Here is a 17,540-nt window from a genome sequence, read left to right as displayed (position 1 = left end):
CAAAATATTTCTTAACTTGATTGGTTAACAATGGAACAAGTTCAAATGTTACTCTAAAAAAGCAATGACTATTTTACCTTAACATTGCACAAAAGTACAAGGGAACCTTATGCAATCAGTGTAGTGAGCCAATTTATGCATGACCCAAGTATGCGACACTTACAAGTTGTTGATCGCATATTGCGCATATTGCAATACCTCAAGGCTACTCCGGGAAGAGGACTACTATTCAAAAGAGGTGGAAGATTAACTATAGAAGTCTATATTGATGCAGACTATGTAGGATCAATAAGTGATAGAATATCCACTTCGGGATTTTACACCCTCTTGTGTGGGAACCTTGTCAGAAGGAGAAGTAAGAAACAAAATGTAGTGTCTCAATCAAGCGCAGAGGTAGAATTTCGAGCTTTGGCTCAAGGAATCTGTGAGTTACTTTTGATGAGGATCATTCTAAATGATCTGAAAATACAATGTGAATGGCCCATGAAGTTGTTTTGGGACAACAAGTCAACAACCAGTACTGCTCAGTATCCTGTTTAGCATGACATGACCAAACACATAGAGATTGACTTTCATTTCATCAAAGAAAAACTTGATAATGGTTTAATAGCTACATCCTATATTCCTTTTAGATATCAACTAGCAGATGTGTTGACAAAGGGCTTTCTCCAGCTTGAGGAGGAATGTTGGTTTGTTTGTTAAAACATAAATAATCACCAAAAATGTGACATTGTGGGGTGTTAAACCTGAGACATATCATATGTAATACCTTTAAACACATGCATTGCCAATGCATTGCCACTAAGCTATTTACTTCTGGTTGTTATTATATAAGTCTAACATTAGTTTTACATATATATATATATATATATATATATATATATATATATATATATATATATATATATATATATATATATATATATATAGTGAGAGAGAGAGAGGAGGGATCAAATTACACCCGAAGATATATATATATATATATATATATATATATATATATATATATATATATATATATATATATATATATTTACATTAGTTTAAATTAGTTTATTACATTAGTTTAAAAGCTACCATATTTTCAAATTACATTATTTTATATAAATAGTATCTTTATAAACCATTCTTTTAATTATAAAATATTTTTTATATTTTTAACATTAAATTGTTACAATATATTAATGTTAAATTATTAATTATTATATAAAACATAAAAACATTTTTATTTGTTTCAGTTAATATTAACGTTATTATGTAATGAAAAATAAATCAAATTAAAACTAAATTAAAACTGATGTTATAATTTAATTTAGTTTAGTTTTATTTAGTTTATATGTAATATTAGTTTATAATTTAAAACTAAATTAACGTTTTTATGTAATATTAGTTTATAATAATTTAGTTTATATTAATTTAGTTTAGTTTAATTTTATTTAGTTTAATTTAGTTTATATTTTATAATTTAATTAACTTTAATTTAATTTAGTTTATTTTAATTTAGATCAAAATAACGTTTATAAACTAATTTAAAAATTCTGAACCAAATTAATTTAGTCATGTTTTAAAAAAACTCTGTTAATCATGTTTTATAATTATGTAATAAAATACTGTTAAAAAAATAATAACTAATGTAATAAACTAATTTAATAAATTAATTTAAACTAATTTAGTCATGTTAAAAAATACTATTAAAAAAATACTAATGTAATAAACTAATTTAATAAATTAATTTAAACTAATTTATTAACGTTATTTTTAAATAGTAATTTAAGTATTTTAAGTTATTTAAAAATTAACATTTTTAAATATCAATGGTATTTAATATTTTTTAAATATTTATGTTACAATAGTTTAAATATTAACGTTAAATATGTAATTCATGTAATAAATATTCTATAATATGCAAGAATTAAGACAAACAAATAGCCTAGTGGTTGGTGGTGCCCCCTCCTAATTATTAGGTCATGTATTCCATACTTATGGAAGACAAAATTTAAGACAAACTTCAAGGCACTTACCGTTACAATGCCCTCTCTCTAAGACTCCTTCCATGCTATGTTGACCTTGATCCATCTATACACAGGCTTGAGACAAGTCAAGCATACTTAAATATATTTATGGGAGCACATAAAATTAAATAAGAATAAGTATCTTAGCTTGAGACAAGTCAAGCATACTTAAATATATTTATGGGAGCACATAATAAGCTTTTTCCCTATTTATGATGAGAACATATAGGTATGGGTAGCTAAACATATGAAATGGATATGTAAAAGGTTTCAAATGAAAGGAAAGATACACACACCACCAAAATCACTCAAGACAGTATACATGTGAAGAGAACTGTGTTCAGAGAGGGTTTTCAAAAGCACAATAAAGTGAGGATGAAGTAGTAAATTTTAGAGAAGATTCACCACCAACTAAGGATGGAGAAGTAAACGGCATTGGGGAACCTTGAAAACATTATGATTGGTGTCAAAGTTCACGGGTGGAGCATCGGTTGTGTGAGAGAGAAAGGTGGTCGATCGTTGGAGAGAGAGTGTTATTTATGCGCCAGATCTATGTTGTTGAGCTGCATCAGAAATGATGAAGAAGATGTTGTTGTTGTTTGGCGTCACAGTTTCTCCGGCGAAGTGAGGGGTGAAGGGGTATATGCTCCAGATCTGTTTCAATGGTGGTGGAGAAGTTTGAGTTTTGGTATGGCTAGAGGTGAGTGAGAGTTTATGTGAAGGTGAGGAGGTAGTCACGGTTTTGAGGAGGACCATAGCAATCCATCTCTCCTCCACAACCACTCCTTCGCAGTGTCTCTTTCTAGGAAGTATATAGTGCAGTAAGCTGCTGAACAAGACGACACAAAACCAAAAACCAATCATCAACCCATAAACGACAACAAGAACAACAAAAAGAAAAGCAATGAAGAGCAAACTATTAACAACATCGCAATCGAACTCAATGGCAACATTAGTAAAGATCAACTGAATAACTACTAACAAAAACCCTAACCCGAACCCTAGGTTCGTTAACATGATTACGATTAGAGAACAAAATAACGAATCAAGAAGAAAATGAAAAAGGAAAAGAGAATGAAGAAGAGAGAAGCAACGTACCGATTGAAACTTCGAGGAGAAGTAAAGAAATGGAGAATCGAATCGTTTGGGTTTGGCGATTGCAATGTGCGATTATCGTTGGAGTAGTGTTCTCACTTTCTTGCAGTATTTTGGTTTTATACTAGAAATGAGAGAAATACGAGATTACAAAGAAGGGTTTGGCTTATGAAGAGAGAGGGGTATTTATGGATTTTTGTTATTTTACGGTTTGGGATTGGGAATCTTGAGATAGGACATGTGCTAGTGCTACTTCCATTTCTCTTTTTTTTTTCTTTGGTCTTCCCAGAGGGGAGAGTGAAAGAACAGAAGAACGTGTTTGTGATGGATAACAAACTTGTAAAGAACCTCCGTTGGAGGTGGTCATGTAAACCGGATTCGTTAACATGATTCCGATTAGAAAACAAAAGAAGGAATCAAAAAGAAAATGAAAAAGGAAAAGAGAATGAAGAAGAGAGAAGCAACGTACCGATTGAAAATTCGAGACAAACACAAACAAATCTATTTGCTTACTATTACTCAACGATCAAAACTTTGGTTGCACTAGTTTGTGTGCTCAAATATATATAGAAAAACAAAAAACCTATCAAAAAGTAAATTTGACTTACACTTAAAGAAGTAAGTAAAGTGTACTCTTTTTCTTATTTTTACTTTTGAATATTATATAATGTTTTATGTAAATGTTAATAATATTAAATTAGATATTACACGGTAAGCCTTATAAAAAATTGTATATTATAAAAAATTGTATATTATTATATGACATAACATTAAAATCTTATAAAAATAAATATTATATAATGTTTGTGACTTTGATTTGTTAAGGGATTTAGAATAGAGTATATATTATTACTAAACATTTGTACTAGTATTTTTTTAGTTGTTAATATATAACTCATTTGTAAAATATATAAACAAATTCAAAATCGCCCCAGTCGTACACATCTGACTAGTAAAAAATTCGTGTGTTAGCACAGCTCGTATAAAGTCGATATAAATATAATATAATAATTATATATATATATATATATATATATATATATATATATATATATATATATATATATATATATATATATATATATATATATGCAAATCAGATCCTTCATGCATCTTTGTTCATCTGCGTCTTTGACATATACTAACTCTCCAATTTGCTCCAAACCTCCTTCGACATTGTTAGGTCCAATATATGATAAGTCACCTCGTTTTAAAGACACATATTGATTGTTATATTTGTCGTTTTCACTCTTCTATATTGATTATTATTCTAACCGTTGATATTAGCTGACAACCAATCCATGCCTAACATTACATCGATCTTTTTAAGTGGTAGACAAATGAGGTCAATCAAGAATCTACGACCATTGAAAGTAACAGAACACTCCTTGCAAACCTCTCGAGCTTCTACTACATCGTCAGTAGCCGACGAGATGATCATAAGATTAAGAAGAAGACTCGTCTCAAAACTAAGCCTCCGCACACAATGATAAGAGATAAAAGAATGTGTTGCCCCACAATTTACTAGCACAAATAAGGGTTGGTTATTGACATAACTCGTACCAGCAACAAGATAGGAGTTTCCTTGGGCCTTCTTCGCGTCTAAGGTGTAAACACGACCTTTAGGCTTTTCTGGAACATCCGGGACAGTATAATCCTTGATAAGATGACCCGTCATTCCACACTTGAAACACTTCCTCATATAAAATGAGCAATTTCCATAATGTTTCAGAGAATTTCTTTATCACCTTCCTATCTTCTTGGTGACCCCTGGTGAAAACCCTTAAACGCCCCTATACTTCGGAAATGCATTTTCAAAGTAAAAAAAAATGCTGTTTTCGGAGATACATCTCCAAAAATAGTTTTTTTCCAATTTTTTTCTTATTTCGAAAATGCATTTTCGAAATACTGCGCGTTTTGCAGATTAAACAAAACAGCCCCTCCCCCCAAATCATTTACCCTAAACCAATTTCAAACTCAACCTCTCTGAGATTTTGTGCAAACCAACTTCCAAGGCTACAACAAAGGCTCCATTCTACTACATTCAAAAGCATCTCAATCACCTTCAATTTGTAAGTTTCTAAAGCTTTAGATCTATGATTGAAATGCATGTTAGGGTTGTTAGAAATTAGAAAAATGATATAGAAGTAGGTTGTTAATAGTCTTTAGGGTTGTTTAAAAGCATAAAAACTGGTTTTGAAGTGTTTTGGGGTCTGCCATGAAACCTGCAGAAATGGTGTTCGCAGGGGTGTTTCGGAAGTTCATTTCCGAAAACACCTCTCTGACCAGTTTCGAAAATGAACTTCCGAAAAGTGTCTAGAAGTGTTTTTTTTTGTTTTTTTAATTGTTTCGCATTCTTATGTATTTCAATTGTGTTTCAGGAATATGGCAGGCAACCAAGCACGTATCAGACAGGGAGAGAGACACAGACAGCGTCGGTTAGACGCGAGCGTGCGGCGCAACTTGCATCGACGCGGGGACAGGGTGGAGTACGAGCACCCATACAGATAGATGAGCCTGATTCCTCGTGTGGATCAAGGAGTCGGCTGGCTCAAGTATCTTCTTCCCGTCATGAGGAGGTACGGGAGGAGGAGGAGGTGAGATACCAGGAGGCAGAGGAGGAGATACCTAATGCTGATCCTCCACACGGGAAGGAGGAGGAGGAGGAGGAGAACGAGAAGGACTACCCGAGAAGGCCCAGGGACACGTCCGTGCTGATTTGCTACCACGAGCACGTCGCTCGACGTGTCTAGGAGGAAGAAGTATTTTTTATAATTTAGTGCATGAATAATTGCAAAACTTAACAGTAGTACAGTAATTGATATACAAAGTTTGATGAATATATGCCGCAATTTAAGACTAATATAAATTCAAACCAGATAAAAAAGTATGGGTAACTAAACATATGAAATGGAAATGAAAGGAAAGATATACACGCCATCAAAATCACTCAAGACATTATATTTTGTAACTAGACCAAGATTAACAATAAATTCCCCAACTATCATTTCAGTCAAATACCAAGCAAACTCCGAGTCAAAGTAAAAAACAAATGGCCTGAACAGACACAAGCCAAGCCCCCATAAAAACAGTCTAGATGTGAAGAGAACTGTGTTCAAAAGCACAATAAAGTAACATAAACTACCCGATTGAGAGTAAAAAGAAGCACCAAATTTCAGAGAAAGACTCACCACCAACTAAAGATGAAGTAGTAAACGGCAGATCGTTGGAGAGAGTGTTATTTATGCGCCAGATCTATGTTGTTGTGCTGCGTCAGAAATGATGGAGAAGATGTTGTTGTTGTTTTGCGTCACAGTTTCTCCGGCGAAGTGAGGACTCCAGATCTGTTTCAATGGTGATTGGAGAGAATAAAATAGTTAAAAAATTTAGATAGAAAAACAAATAACCTATCGATAAGTAAATTTGACTTACACTCAAAGAAGAAGTAAGTAAAGTGTACTTTTTTTTTTTTTTTACTTTTAAATATTATATAATGTTTATGTAAATGTTAATAATATTAGTTTAGTTTGTGTGCTCAAATATAGATAGAAAAACAAATAACCTATCAATAAGTAAATTTGACTTACACTCAAAGAAGAAGTAAGTAAAGTGTACCTTTTTTTTTTTTTACTTTTAAATATTATATAATGTTTATGTAAATGTTAATAATATTAGATTAGATATTACACGGTAAGCCTTATAAAAAATTGTATAATACTATATGACATAACATTAAAATCTTATAAAAATAAATATGTCATGAAAATGGTCATTAGCATATAGTTTGTTCATATGAAAATGATTTATATAGTTTCCCTGCTATTTTTTTTTAGTAGAATAGAAAGCAGTAGCAACAGTTTTAGGGTACAAACACAAATACGAACAAAACACACAAACATAAAAAAATGATTATATTGCAATGTTATATAGTGCATATATTACAATTTGAAACTAGATAAATATATGAAAAGAATTGTCGTCGCCTAAATCTATTGGTGGTTCCAATTTTGACTTTTCCGCATTCGAGATTTTATCGATATTCTTCAATCTTTCGAATTCATGCATCCTATCAACAAATACATCCAACCATGTCTCGACAAGTTTGGTATGATGAAGATTTCATTTCGGACATACATGGTATGGGGCATCCCGATTTCAAGTAAACTTGTACAAAATGACGCGATTTGGCGAGTCATCCAACACATATAATACGATCAATTGGATTTGTAGGAGGTGCGGAGCGGAAAAAAAGTTTCCGAAAAACCATAACGCGTCAAGTCAATGCATACCATGTCATATGCGCATGCAATAAGATGTTCCATTTCCGGGAATCTCATCCAATGCGAAATCGGTGCGTAGGCGTCACCCCAAGGAACAAGAGCTTCGTTGACCGATTGAAATTTGGTTTCGTCTCCAAATACCCGCGTGTACGAGTCTTTATGGTTCACCAACTCGTCGGTAAGATCATGAAGGAGAAGCTCATGGGCATCCTCTCCCTTACCAAGCATAGCCGATAAGGCCCGAAATCCGCAACTACCGTCCCCCACCACATTGACAATCTGGTCGATGTATTTATGCATAAAAACCGGCATCTCGTCATGAATGGAATTTTTGGAGCAATTTGTACCTCTTCAATTGATGGAGCAATAGGTGTTGGATTCTGAACTTTAGGAACAATAGGTGTCAAAATCGGAGTCGAAACATGCGGAACTTGCGGTGGAATAGGTGTCGGAGGCGGTTTTCTTAGGCGAGGTCCCTTGTTTGAACACTTTTGAGATTTTTTCAATTTCGGAGTAGGTGAGTCGGGAAAGCATTTGTCGACGTGCTCACAATACGAAGGAGACCGTGTTATAGAGTTGTCATTTGGCTTAGACTTCACTTTCTTTGGAGCACCTTTTGTTTTAACGGGTTGAGACGGTGGTTTCATGTCGGTTGTTTCGGGAAATCCAATCCTCCGCAATTATTCTTTGATGTATAATTTTGTGTTGTCATCGGCCTTCGAAAACCTTTCTTGTATCGCCTCTAATTCGAAAATAATAGAGATATTTGAATCTTCTTCGACACAACCATCATCATCAAAACTAAGTCTCTTCAATGAGGAGTGATTTCATTCATTATTATTGGCTCACCTAATCTCACTTTTTTAGCAATAGCACAAGCACACGGGAGACCATACGTGATAGTAATAGTGCAACCACACTTTGCGGTATCACCACCAATTGTTTCACCTCAATTCGCCTCGTGAAAGATATAATTCAATCCGGCTGGAGACACATTTCCGATCAATTGGGAGTAAAGGATGTTGTTCTTAAATCGATGCTCCAAAACCGTAATGCTCTGACCGAACGACGTTTGTATTTCGTTGTGTTGGTTTGAAATCATGTGATTTACAGTGTCCCATGCTTTACACAAATCACCCTTGCTATCACACAACCAATTTTTTAAAGTAGCATGTGCCGACTCAACTCTATTGGTGGTTGTATTGCCAATGTGTCATACCTCATCAGTCCACGCACAAACAAACTTCTCCTTCACTTTGTCAAGAATGGTGCTTTCAATGTATTTCAATAAATCGTGATATTTTTCACATATTTTCCGAAATTTCAATACGGCATTGACATACAATTCTTTTGTCGACGAACTTGCAATACGAGCCCATGCATCCATTATTTAATCAACAATCACTCCGGGCTTCACCACTTTCCCACCTCTGGTCGTTACTTGTTTTGTCCCCACAACAAATTTAACCTTACTTCTCACATTACATGATATATGACATCGACAAAGTAATGCATCGGAAGAAGGAAATACCTTTGCAACCGCATTCATCAAAGCGAGGTCGCGGTCCGTAACAATCTCCTTAGGCATCTCGACTTGTTTTTTCAAAAGTGAGCGACACACCTCCAAGGCCCACCTAAAATTATCCTCTTTTTCACACTCCAAAAAAGAGGAGCACTGTCACATCGACCATCTCGAATAATGGGAGTCAATACTTGTTGGTCTTGTAGGTAGAATCGAGAAGGAGCACTGTCAAGAAAGTGTTGAACAACTTTATGGAATCCTGATAAGTCCAAAAAATATCTCGGACCGTAACCTCGTCATCGCAATATCTGTATCGTACCACGTATTTGTTATCATCCAACATTTTCAACAAATGTTTCATCTCGCTCCTATCTCCCCTACTCGCCTTTTTATTACGGTATCGTTGATTATACACTTGTCTTATATTTGAAATGTTGTCGGGTTCCTTCCTTTTCAATTTGGCAAGTATATTTTTTGGTCGAACAAAATTCAAGGACATGTCTTTAATAGATGCCTTCTCAACCGGAATGAGTCGACATGCCACCGGATGACCTTGTAATTTTGCGCACAAATCATGGTTATGCAAACCACAAACAACAAAGCATCTCCACTTCGTGCTAGCATACATGTAACAACGGATTTTAAATGGACACTCACATTTTCTAGTACCCGTGTCGTCTCTTTTAAAATTCTTTAGAGGAGGATGGTGTTTCCTGCTTCTTTCGCACAATATTGTTACAAACGGGTTTCTTCTTGTCGTATCATTACCCGATCTTCCTAGCACCACACCAAAACCAAGATTAGTTGCGTTCCTACGAATCCATGTTAGCATGCTTTCACGATTATCAAAGTATTGCTTGCTACAAAAGTCACCTCCGACATCTACCACATTTGCGACTACCCCATCAAATTTTTTCAAATTATAGGGTGCTTCCGGATGTGCATCTACTGAAGCAGGGGGCAAAATTGAAAATTTGCGTAGTGTATAAGAGACCTATGGAGTGCGTTGAGAAACTTTCTTTTTTTTAGTTGTTAATATATAACTCATTTGTTAAATATATAAAAAAATTCAAAATGGCCCCACTGGTACACATCTTTCCAAGTGACTAATAAAAGATTTGGGCGTTAGCACTGCTCGTGTAAAGTCGATATATATATATATATATATATATATATATATATATATATATATATATATATATATATGATTTAAGAAAAAAAGTTGTCAAGATGATTATCACATAAATATGAATTTAATTTATTAAGTTGTAGTAGTGCGTAAGCATTATTGAAAAAAAAAACAATTTGTTCAAAAGGTATTAGTTTTAAAATAATGAATTGTAGATGTTCAAAAGCTAACTATAGTTGAATTAAGTACTTGAATATCATTAAGAAGCACTATGGTAGGGTGTTTTGATGGCTCAACTCATTTGAATTAAGGATTGAAAGAGATGAATAAGCTAAAGAGTTCATACTAATACTAATAACACAATTAATTACTAACACGGCTATGTTTGCGAGTTTGGAAGGGAGGGGAGAGGAGAGAGATTTAGAGCAATTTCTTTGATTTCATTTTGTGGAGCTAACGGTTCACTTAAATACAGCTCATGCATAACAGAAAGATTTGCTAAATCTATTACAAAATGGGAATCTAAAAAACTTTTATTGAGTCGGCATCCTTCTAGATCCTTTCTTCACTAGCAGCCAAAACAGTCGCAGAGATTTTGACCTGGTTACTCGTGCATTCGCACGGTACTGGTGTGTTATCTGTGCGTTCACACGGACTTGGTCTAGTTACCCATAGGTTCACACGATACTGTTGTAATACTCGTGCGTTCACATAGATTTTAGCCTGTATACCCATGCGTTCACTCGGGTTCTGGTGTGGATCGCGGATATGTCACCAGTTTGTCATGAGAATTCAATCAAATTAGAAAATATCCAAATATTATTGGGAAAAATAGATTGCAAATAATTGTATAAGCTTTTAAAAATTTATATTGTTAAGAAAAACTATTAAACACATAATTTATAAAAAAAACTAACTGTAAAAAATAAATAATTTTTTTTAGGATTGATAAAGTTGTAATAATAAAAGGATTTATAATGTTTAATAAATGAGACAAATAATATTCAAAATTAAAATTAGTTAAAAATCGGTCGAAACATAAAATTTTACATAAAAGTCCAAAAAGATAACGATATAATAGAATTAAGTTTAATGTTGTATTTATTAAAATTTGGACAATGATTAAAAATATTAAAAAAAAATCTACAGTATAATTCACATAAAAATGTGTATTTTAATGTAATAATTCATGCGTAGGCACGGGTTACTGTGTGCGTTCACATGAAATTTGACCTGGTTATCTGTGCGTTCCCTCGACTACTGGTGTGAACTATGGAATTGTCATCAGTTTGGTTTTAAAATTCAACTAAAATAGAAAACAATTAAATTTAATTATTAAAAAGGAAAAATAAAAAAAGTAGTCAAAGATAAATATATAAGTTAATTAAATCAATGATTGTTAAGAAAAAATTTTAAACACCAACTTAGAAAAAATAATAATTGGGCAAAATAGATAAAAATGATATGTATTTCTCAATACTGGTTACCCGTGCGTTCTCACAATACTGGTGTTTACTCGTGCGTCCGCACGAGTACTGGTGTGGATCGCAGAATTGTCACCAGTTGTTATAAAAATTTAAACAAATTAAAAAAAATATTATATATATATATATATATATATATATATATATATATATAAAGCACCAGTGTAATACCGATGGCATATATGTGTGGTCCAGACTGGTACAAGTGTGAGCAGTGAAATTATCACCGATTTATAGTGAAAATTCAAACAAATTAAAAACTATTAAAATATTTTTAAAAAAAATTGTTAAAATTTTATTGGTAAAATACTCTTTTTGGTCCCTTATGTTAACCTCGGGGTTCATTTTGGTCTCTCAACGACGAATTTTTGAGTTTTTTCGTCGCTAATGTGACAAAAAGACTAAAATGACACCTTTTGATGAGTTAAGGGACCAATATGACACTTTTTAAAGTTAAGGGACCAAAATGAACATCGAGTTTAACATAAGGGACTAAAAAGAGTTTTTTTGCCAACTTTATTTATTTTTTCTCTTTGTCAAATTATTAAGTTCTATTTATTATCAATAAAATGATTGACTAATAAAAAATATTATTTTATTGCATAATAATTAGAAGAACTATTTAAATAAGATTTATGATTGACTAATAAAAAATATTTTTTGAATACATGCTTAAAACTTTTGATAAATTAATTAAAGATTCATTATTTAGTGCCTAAACAATGACAATTCTATGGCCCTATGAAGGAGAGGAACTTGCTATCTATAGGAAAAAGGGAAAGAGATGAAGATAATAAGAAATGGTCTAAAAGCCTATTTGGATTCTGCAATTAAACTTTCCAATATGTTATAACGTTTGTATCTAGACAAAGCCTTATAGCCGTTGTTTATGAAATATTATTACATTAATAAAGAAATAAACTTATTTTTAAAAGCCAAAACAAATATATTTAAGAAACAACATAAGATATGTGGTAGGAAGATACACCAGTACAAGTACAAATTAGACAAACACAACACAAAGCAACTAAAATCAACCAAAACTAAACCAGAACCATATTTCTAAAACTAAACCAGAACCGTATTTTAAGTTTTTCCAACTCTGAAATCTGAACCCACCAATCAGCCCTGCAACAAATTCAACAAATCGTCACCAGCACCATAATCAATTAAATCCCAACTAGTTACGCAACACTAGAGAAACATCTAAATAATAATTCACATTAAGAATATCGACGGCGAATACATAAATCTCTCCTCGCCGTGAAATCATTCAAGTTGGTGATAATTTGATAAATATAATTCAATTTCCAGTGCGACATTTGTTTCCTGTATACAAATAAGAAGCTGGATGATTAATTAGAAATACATTATATAAAGAAACATGTAACCAGGTTAGGATACTATATTATATCTACCCTATTAAAGCAAGTAATCTATTTACCTGGTTTAACACCACTGACCACATTACTTATAAATGGCTCTACTCCATATATCTAATAAGATTGAAAACATTTCAAAAGATTCATTATGAGTATGTAACTTAACAACACATTTTCCAACCGAAATAGTAACTTAAGATTTGTTCATATGACAGTACCAACACAAACAACCTGCATTAATTTGATGTAGCTGTCGAACACGGAATCACTTCATCTCATTGATGTAGCTGTCGAACACGGAATCGCTTAACCTCTTTGATTTGTAGTCTATTGATACTGAGTCATCAACATCAAAATTCACCCATAAGCATAACCCAAAATCAAAGGAGAAACTGAGTCATCATCAACTAAATTGGATACACGAATTACCCATTCATAAGAACCCACAACTCACACATGCATTTCACACTCATTCAGATTTCACAAACTCAAGCTAACAAATATTGCAAACACCAACAATCCAAATTAACACTAACCAGGAAATCAGCAAACTAAAACATTAATCAAACGCCAATCATAACCATTCGACTCATAACCAATTTTGCCTTGGATTTAGCACAACAAAATCCTCATCACATCTAACACAAAAGTAAGTTATTGGCTTTGTAGATAAAATCCTCATCACATTTTTTAACTCATCTGCACGCGAAGGTAGTTAAAAAAAACTTTAACTAATCTTTCTAACAAAAAAGTATTGTAGTTTTACGCAAACCTGGGAAGTTATGAATAGTTGATTCAATGTATCAGCATAAATTTCGCTTATACATAGTTCAGATAACTTGGATGTCATGGTGTCGTCGGATGTAAGAATGTGAACCTTAGCATCTAAACTTGCACCAATTAATTTTCTAGTTCAAGTTACCTAACACTTTATTCACCTCTGTTCTCAAATGGCAAAAGGTATACATTGAATAAATAATTAATATCATGAAAAAGTGTTTGAGCCGGTAAGGACCCAGTGCATCAGTTCTGTAACACCCCATACATAACTGACTAGTATATTATGCATGAAACGTTAAATTGATACTGAGTACATACAAAAGCTTTAGATATAGAAAGATCCATAATACAATACAACATGAAATTCCAATAAGAATTACAAAACATGTGTCTTCAATGGATCTGCACAGCGGAAAATGAGATTTGACTAGGTCTCCGAGCCATCACCACTTTAAGCCGTCAATCCGAACCTGCTATCTGCCAAAAGCTACTAAACTGCACCTGAAAAAATATAAGTTGATTGGGGTGAGATTACTAAATCTCAGTGAGTCCTCCTATCCTATGGGTCCACTCGGTTCTACAGGGTACATGCATCGACAAAATCGAATCCACCATTGATCCGGGTTTTATCCTCACGTCCGGTACAAGCACGGAGAAAACAAGGAATCATCCACCATTGGACGATTAATGCAGATATACAATTATATAAGCAACCAAGTATGCAAAACCCGCATCCATATACGGGGAATCCAGAAGTACGTTAATACCACTAGACTAAGTTACTAACACACCCTCGGTGGGTTCACCCATGCCTATTTGTCAAGAGACTTACACAAGCACCCTGCAAGAATGATTAAATGGGTTCGCACAAGCCTACATGGCTGCGAGATGACCTTGCCTAAGAGGCGACATCGTCCCATTAACCATCTGTACGCACGTGGTGTTAACAGCAAGTGCAACACGCCGTCTTGACGCATGAGCCCATCCGGATAGGAACCTAATGATGTAGCCTACATGGCATCATTAGAGATGGTTTACCTGTTATGCGTAGGCTTACTTAGCCGCATAACGCCATCATACCGAGCACGCGAGTGTGTATACAGCAAGTGAGTAAACGCCTTCAGGCCCTCACAAGCACACTGCAACGGTAGTTCAGGTATGTGCCTCTAGGATCCATGATCAGGGCAGTCCCACAGACAACTCAAGGACCCACGGTCCGAATCGTAACTTAGTACCGGGTCTACTTCGATTCAGCATACACACACATAAGCAAACGCTAAAGCACGCAAGCAGACAACCCCGATTGTTTAACCGAAACAATGGGCATCAATAGAATGATCATATTTCATCATAATATAGCATTCTTATTCCAGCATAACATAGCAGTTAGAAACAATGAGCTAGTTCAGTCTACTATACACAATTTACATAGTATTAGTGTCGCACTTTAACTAAAAGTATGTCAGATATACCGAAAAATAATATTTAGACACCAAGGATAATTTTCCTAGATAGTACACTTTAATAGCTTTCTAACGGTATATGGTACGCGTCAAACGGGTACACGAAGTGGGAGATATGAATTTTCGAAATTCTGAAGATTCTGCTCAGCATGCAGAGTAACGGGTTACTTCATTTCAAGTAACCGGTTACTTCAGCCCAGAATCCATTTTTTTCACTTTCGCTCCCAGGTAACCGGTTACCTCATCCAAGTAACCGGTTACTTCACCTGCAGAACCCCAAATTCTGCATTTTAAAGCTTCTAAACCAGTCTCAATACTTCTAATTGATTCTAAACATCACCTATATCATTTCCACGAATTTAACATGCAACACTGATCAAGATATACCAGTCAATGATTAATCAAAAACAACTAACAATCAACACAATTAACATGTTAGTGACATGAATTTATGATTATCTCTCACAAAATCCCTAACCCCAATTATAACCCTAACATGCAAATTCCCCAAGCCACTATCTAAGGACTCACCTTGGATCAATGGAGCTTTAGATGATGAACATGCTGCAATTGAGCTCCTAACTTGACCAAAATTCCAACTCCAAATTCATCAAACCCGTAATCACTCTTGTACCAACTTTCAGCATCACTGACACAACTTCAAGGTCAGTTTTCTCCTTCGAAACGGAAGCTATGAACACGAACCATAGGTGCAAATCGAAGAGAAATTCGTTAGCTTTCCAATGGGACCAGAATCGTTACGATCGGAGTTACGAGTTGAGAGTTATACCTGTTTTAGTGGAGCTGTATCCATAGCTGCGAAAATGGAACTTGCATCATGAGTTTCTTCCTTCTCTTTGCTTCTATGCTCTCTCTCTAATTCCCTTGCATGGATTCTGATTTGCAAGCCAAACAACTCCCTAAGTTCATGCATCAAAATCTAATGTCCTTTATGTCCACATGCAAGCATTAGATAAGTCCATTATGCCCTCCAACTTAACCTTATTTACAACAATGCCATTAGTTCAATTCTAACCCATCATCTTTGTTTCTAATCACTCCACTAATTCTTCTAATATCCATTCTTTAGATTAATAGGTAATAAGACTAATGACCCCTCTCTAATTATCATTTACTCATTTAAATGATAATTATCGGTGTCAAAAGATTGGGATATAACGGATCAAGGAAGAATCAGATAAGTCCGAGGTAGGGACTAACAGACTAATTGTAGGATCTTCTCTTGGGATGGAAGTATCTTCCCAAGAGGAACTCGTCGAAGCAGCATTTCGTTTTGTCGTTCTCTCTAGGGGATCCACCATGACCACGAGAGATACCGACAGTGGACCAGATTGGGAAGAGACCTGGTGGATGACGTGTGATCCGATGTTCGTAGATCATCAGTTGAACTTGTAAGCATCAAGAGTTGGACGTAGTATCGTGATTGCCGGAATGCTGGGGGCTAGTGAAGACATTCAGCTGGCACAAGTTCCTTGTGGTTAAGCCTTGTACACTATGATTGTGCAGGAAGACTTGGGAAATGATTACAGGTCAGCTGTTGAATTTCGCCTCTCATCAGTAGAATCTTGTGTGAGGTTTTCGAATGTCGAGGCTATAGTTGCAAGATGCTACGCTATCATGGATTGCGGTGATGACTGATATGTCTAGCACTGAGGCGAGAGTTAAGTAAGGAGATTCAGTTGTATAAGTAAAGGTAAACTTGGGACAATCATCCTAACACTTTGGAAACCAGAAGTTAGGACCAAGAAATTCGGCTAATGCTTAACGTCATTGAATGGACCTTGGTAGCGAATAATTTGAAGTGTCGTCATAGAAAGGATTATTGTAGCAAGAATGCTTGGATGGGAAGTAATTCAAGGAGCCTAAGTGAATCAGTAAGTGTGTTGGATAAGGGTGAACACAACAGATTTTGAACGGCAGATATCCAACAAGAGTGGATTGCTAGGGTTTCAGAAATTTGGGAGATTCACTACAGAGCAGCGAAGGCCTAGGACCTTGGAAGGATAATTCCCAAGGTAGGTCAAGGCGAAGTATCTGAATGGATGTGTTGCTTGACAGTTAAAGTTTCTAATCATGTATAGTAGGACGCAAGTATTGTTGCAGATTGCGTTTCTCCGTATCGAATGACCATCAGACAGAGTAGTGAAATTGTCTAAACAGGAGTGTGAGTAACATTCTTTCCCTTGGTTGGATAGATATGAGGGGTTGGTTTTCGTGGTGAACAGAAGGAATTCGAGGACGAATTCTAATTAAGGGGGGGAGAATGTAATATCCCAATCTTTTGACACCGATAATTATCATTTAAATGAGTAAATGATAATTAGAGAGGGGTCATTAGTCTTATTACCTATTAATCTAAAGAATGGATATTA

At 34.5% G+C, this 17,540-nt stretch overlaps 1 protein-coding gene across 1 annotated transcript; it reads right to left on the bottom strand.

The window, feature by feature from the left end:
- Nucleotides 1-7,321: 7,321 nt before the first annotated feature.
- On the bottom strand, nt 7,322-8,034 carry LOC131651659 (uncharacterized). Its single transcript, XM_058921326.1, has 2 exons — nt 7,735-8,034; nt 7,322-7,666 (listed from the first exon to the last, which is right to left on the bottom strand). Exons 1-2 carry the CDS (start codon nt 8,032-8,034, stop codon nt 7,322-7,324), a joined length of 645 nt encoding a protein of 214 aa, XP_058777309.1.
- Nucleotides 8,035-17,540: the final 9,506 nt, after the last annotated feature.

This window comes from Vicia villosa, linkage group LG1 (genome assembly GCF_029867415.1).
Source record: "Vicia villosa cultivar HV-30 ecotype Madison, WI linkage group LG1, Vvil1.0, whole genome shotgun sequence".
NCBI lineage: Eukaryota > Viridiplantae > Streptophyta > Magnoliopsida > Fabales > Fabaceae > Vicia > Vicia villosa.
The sequence above is the reverse complement of the archived record's forward strand: the minus strand, read 5'-3'. Positions and strand labels throughout refer to the sequence as shown.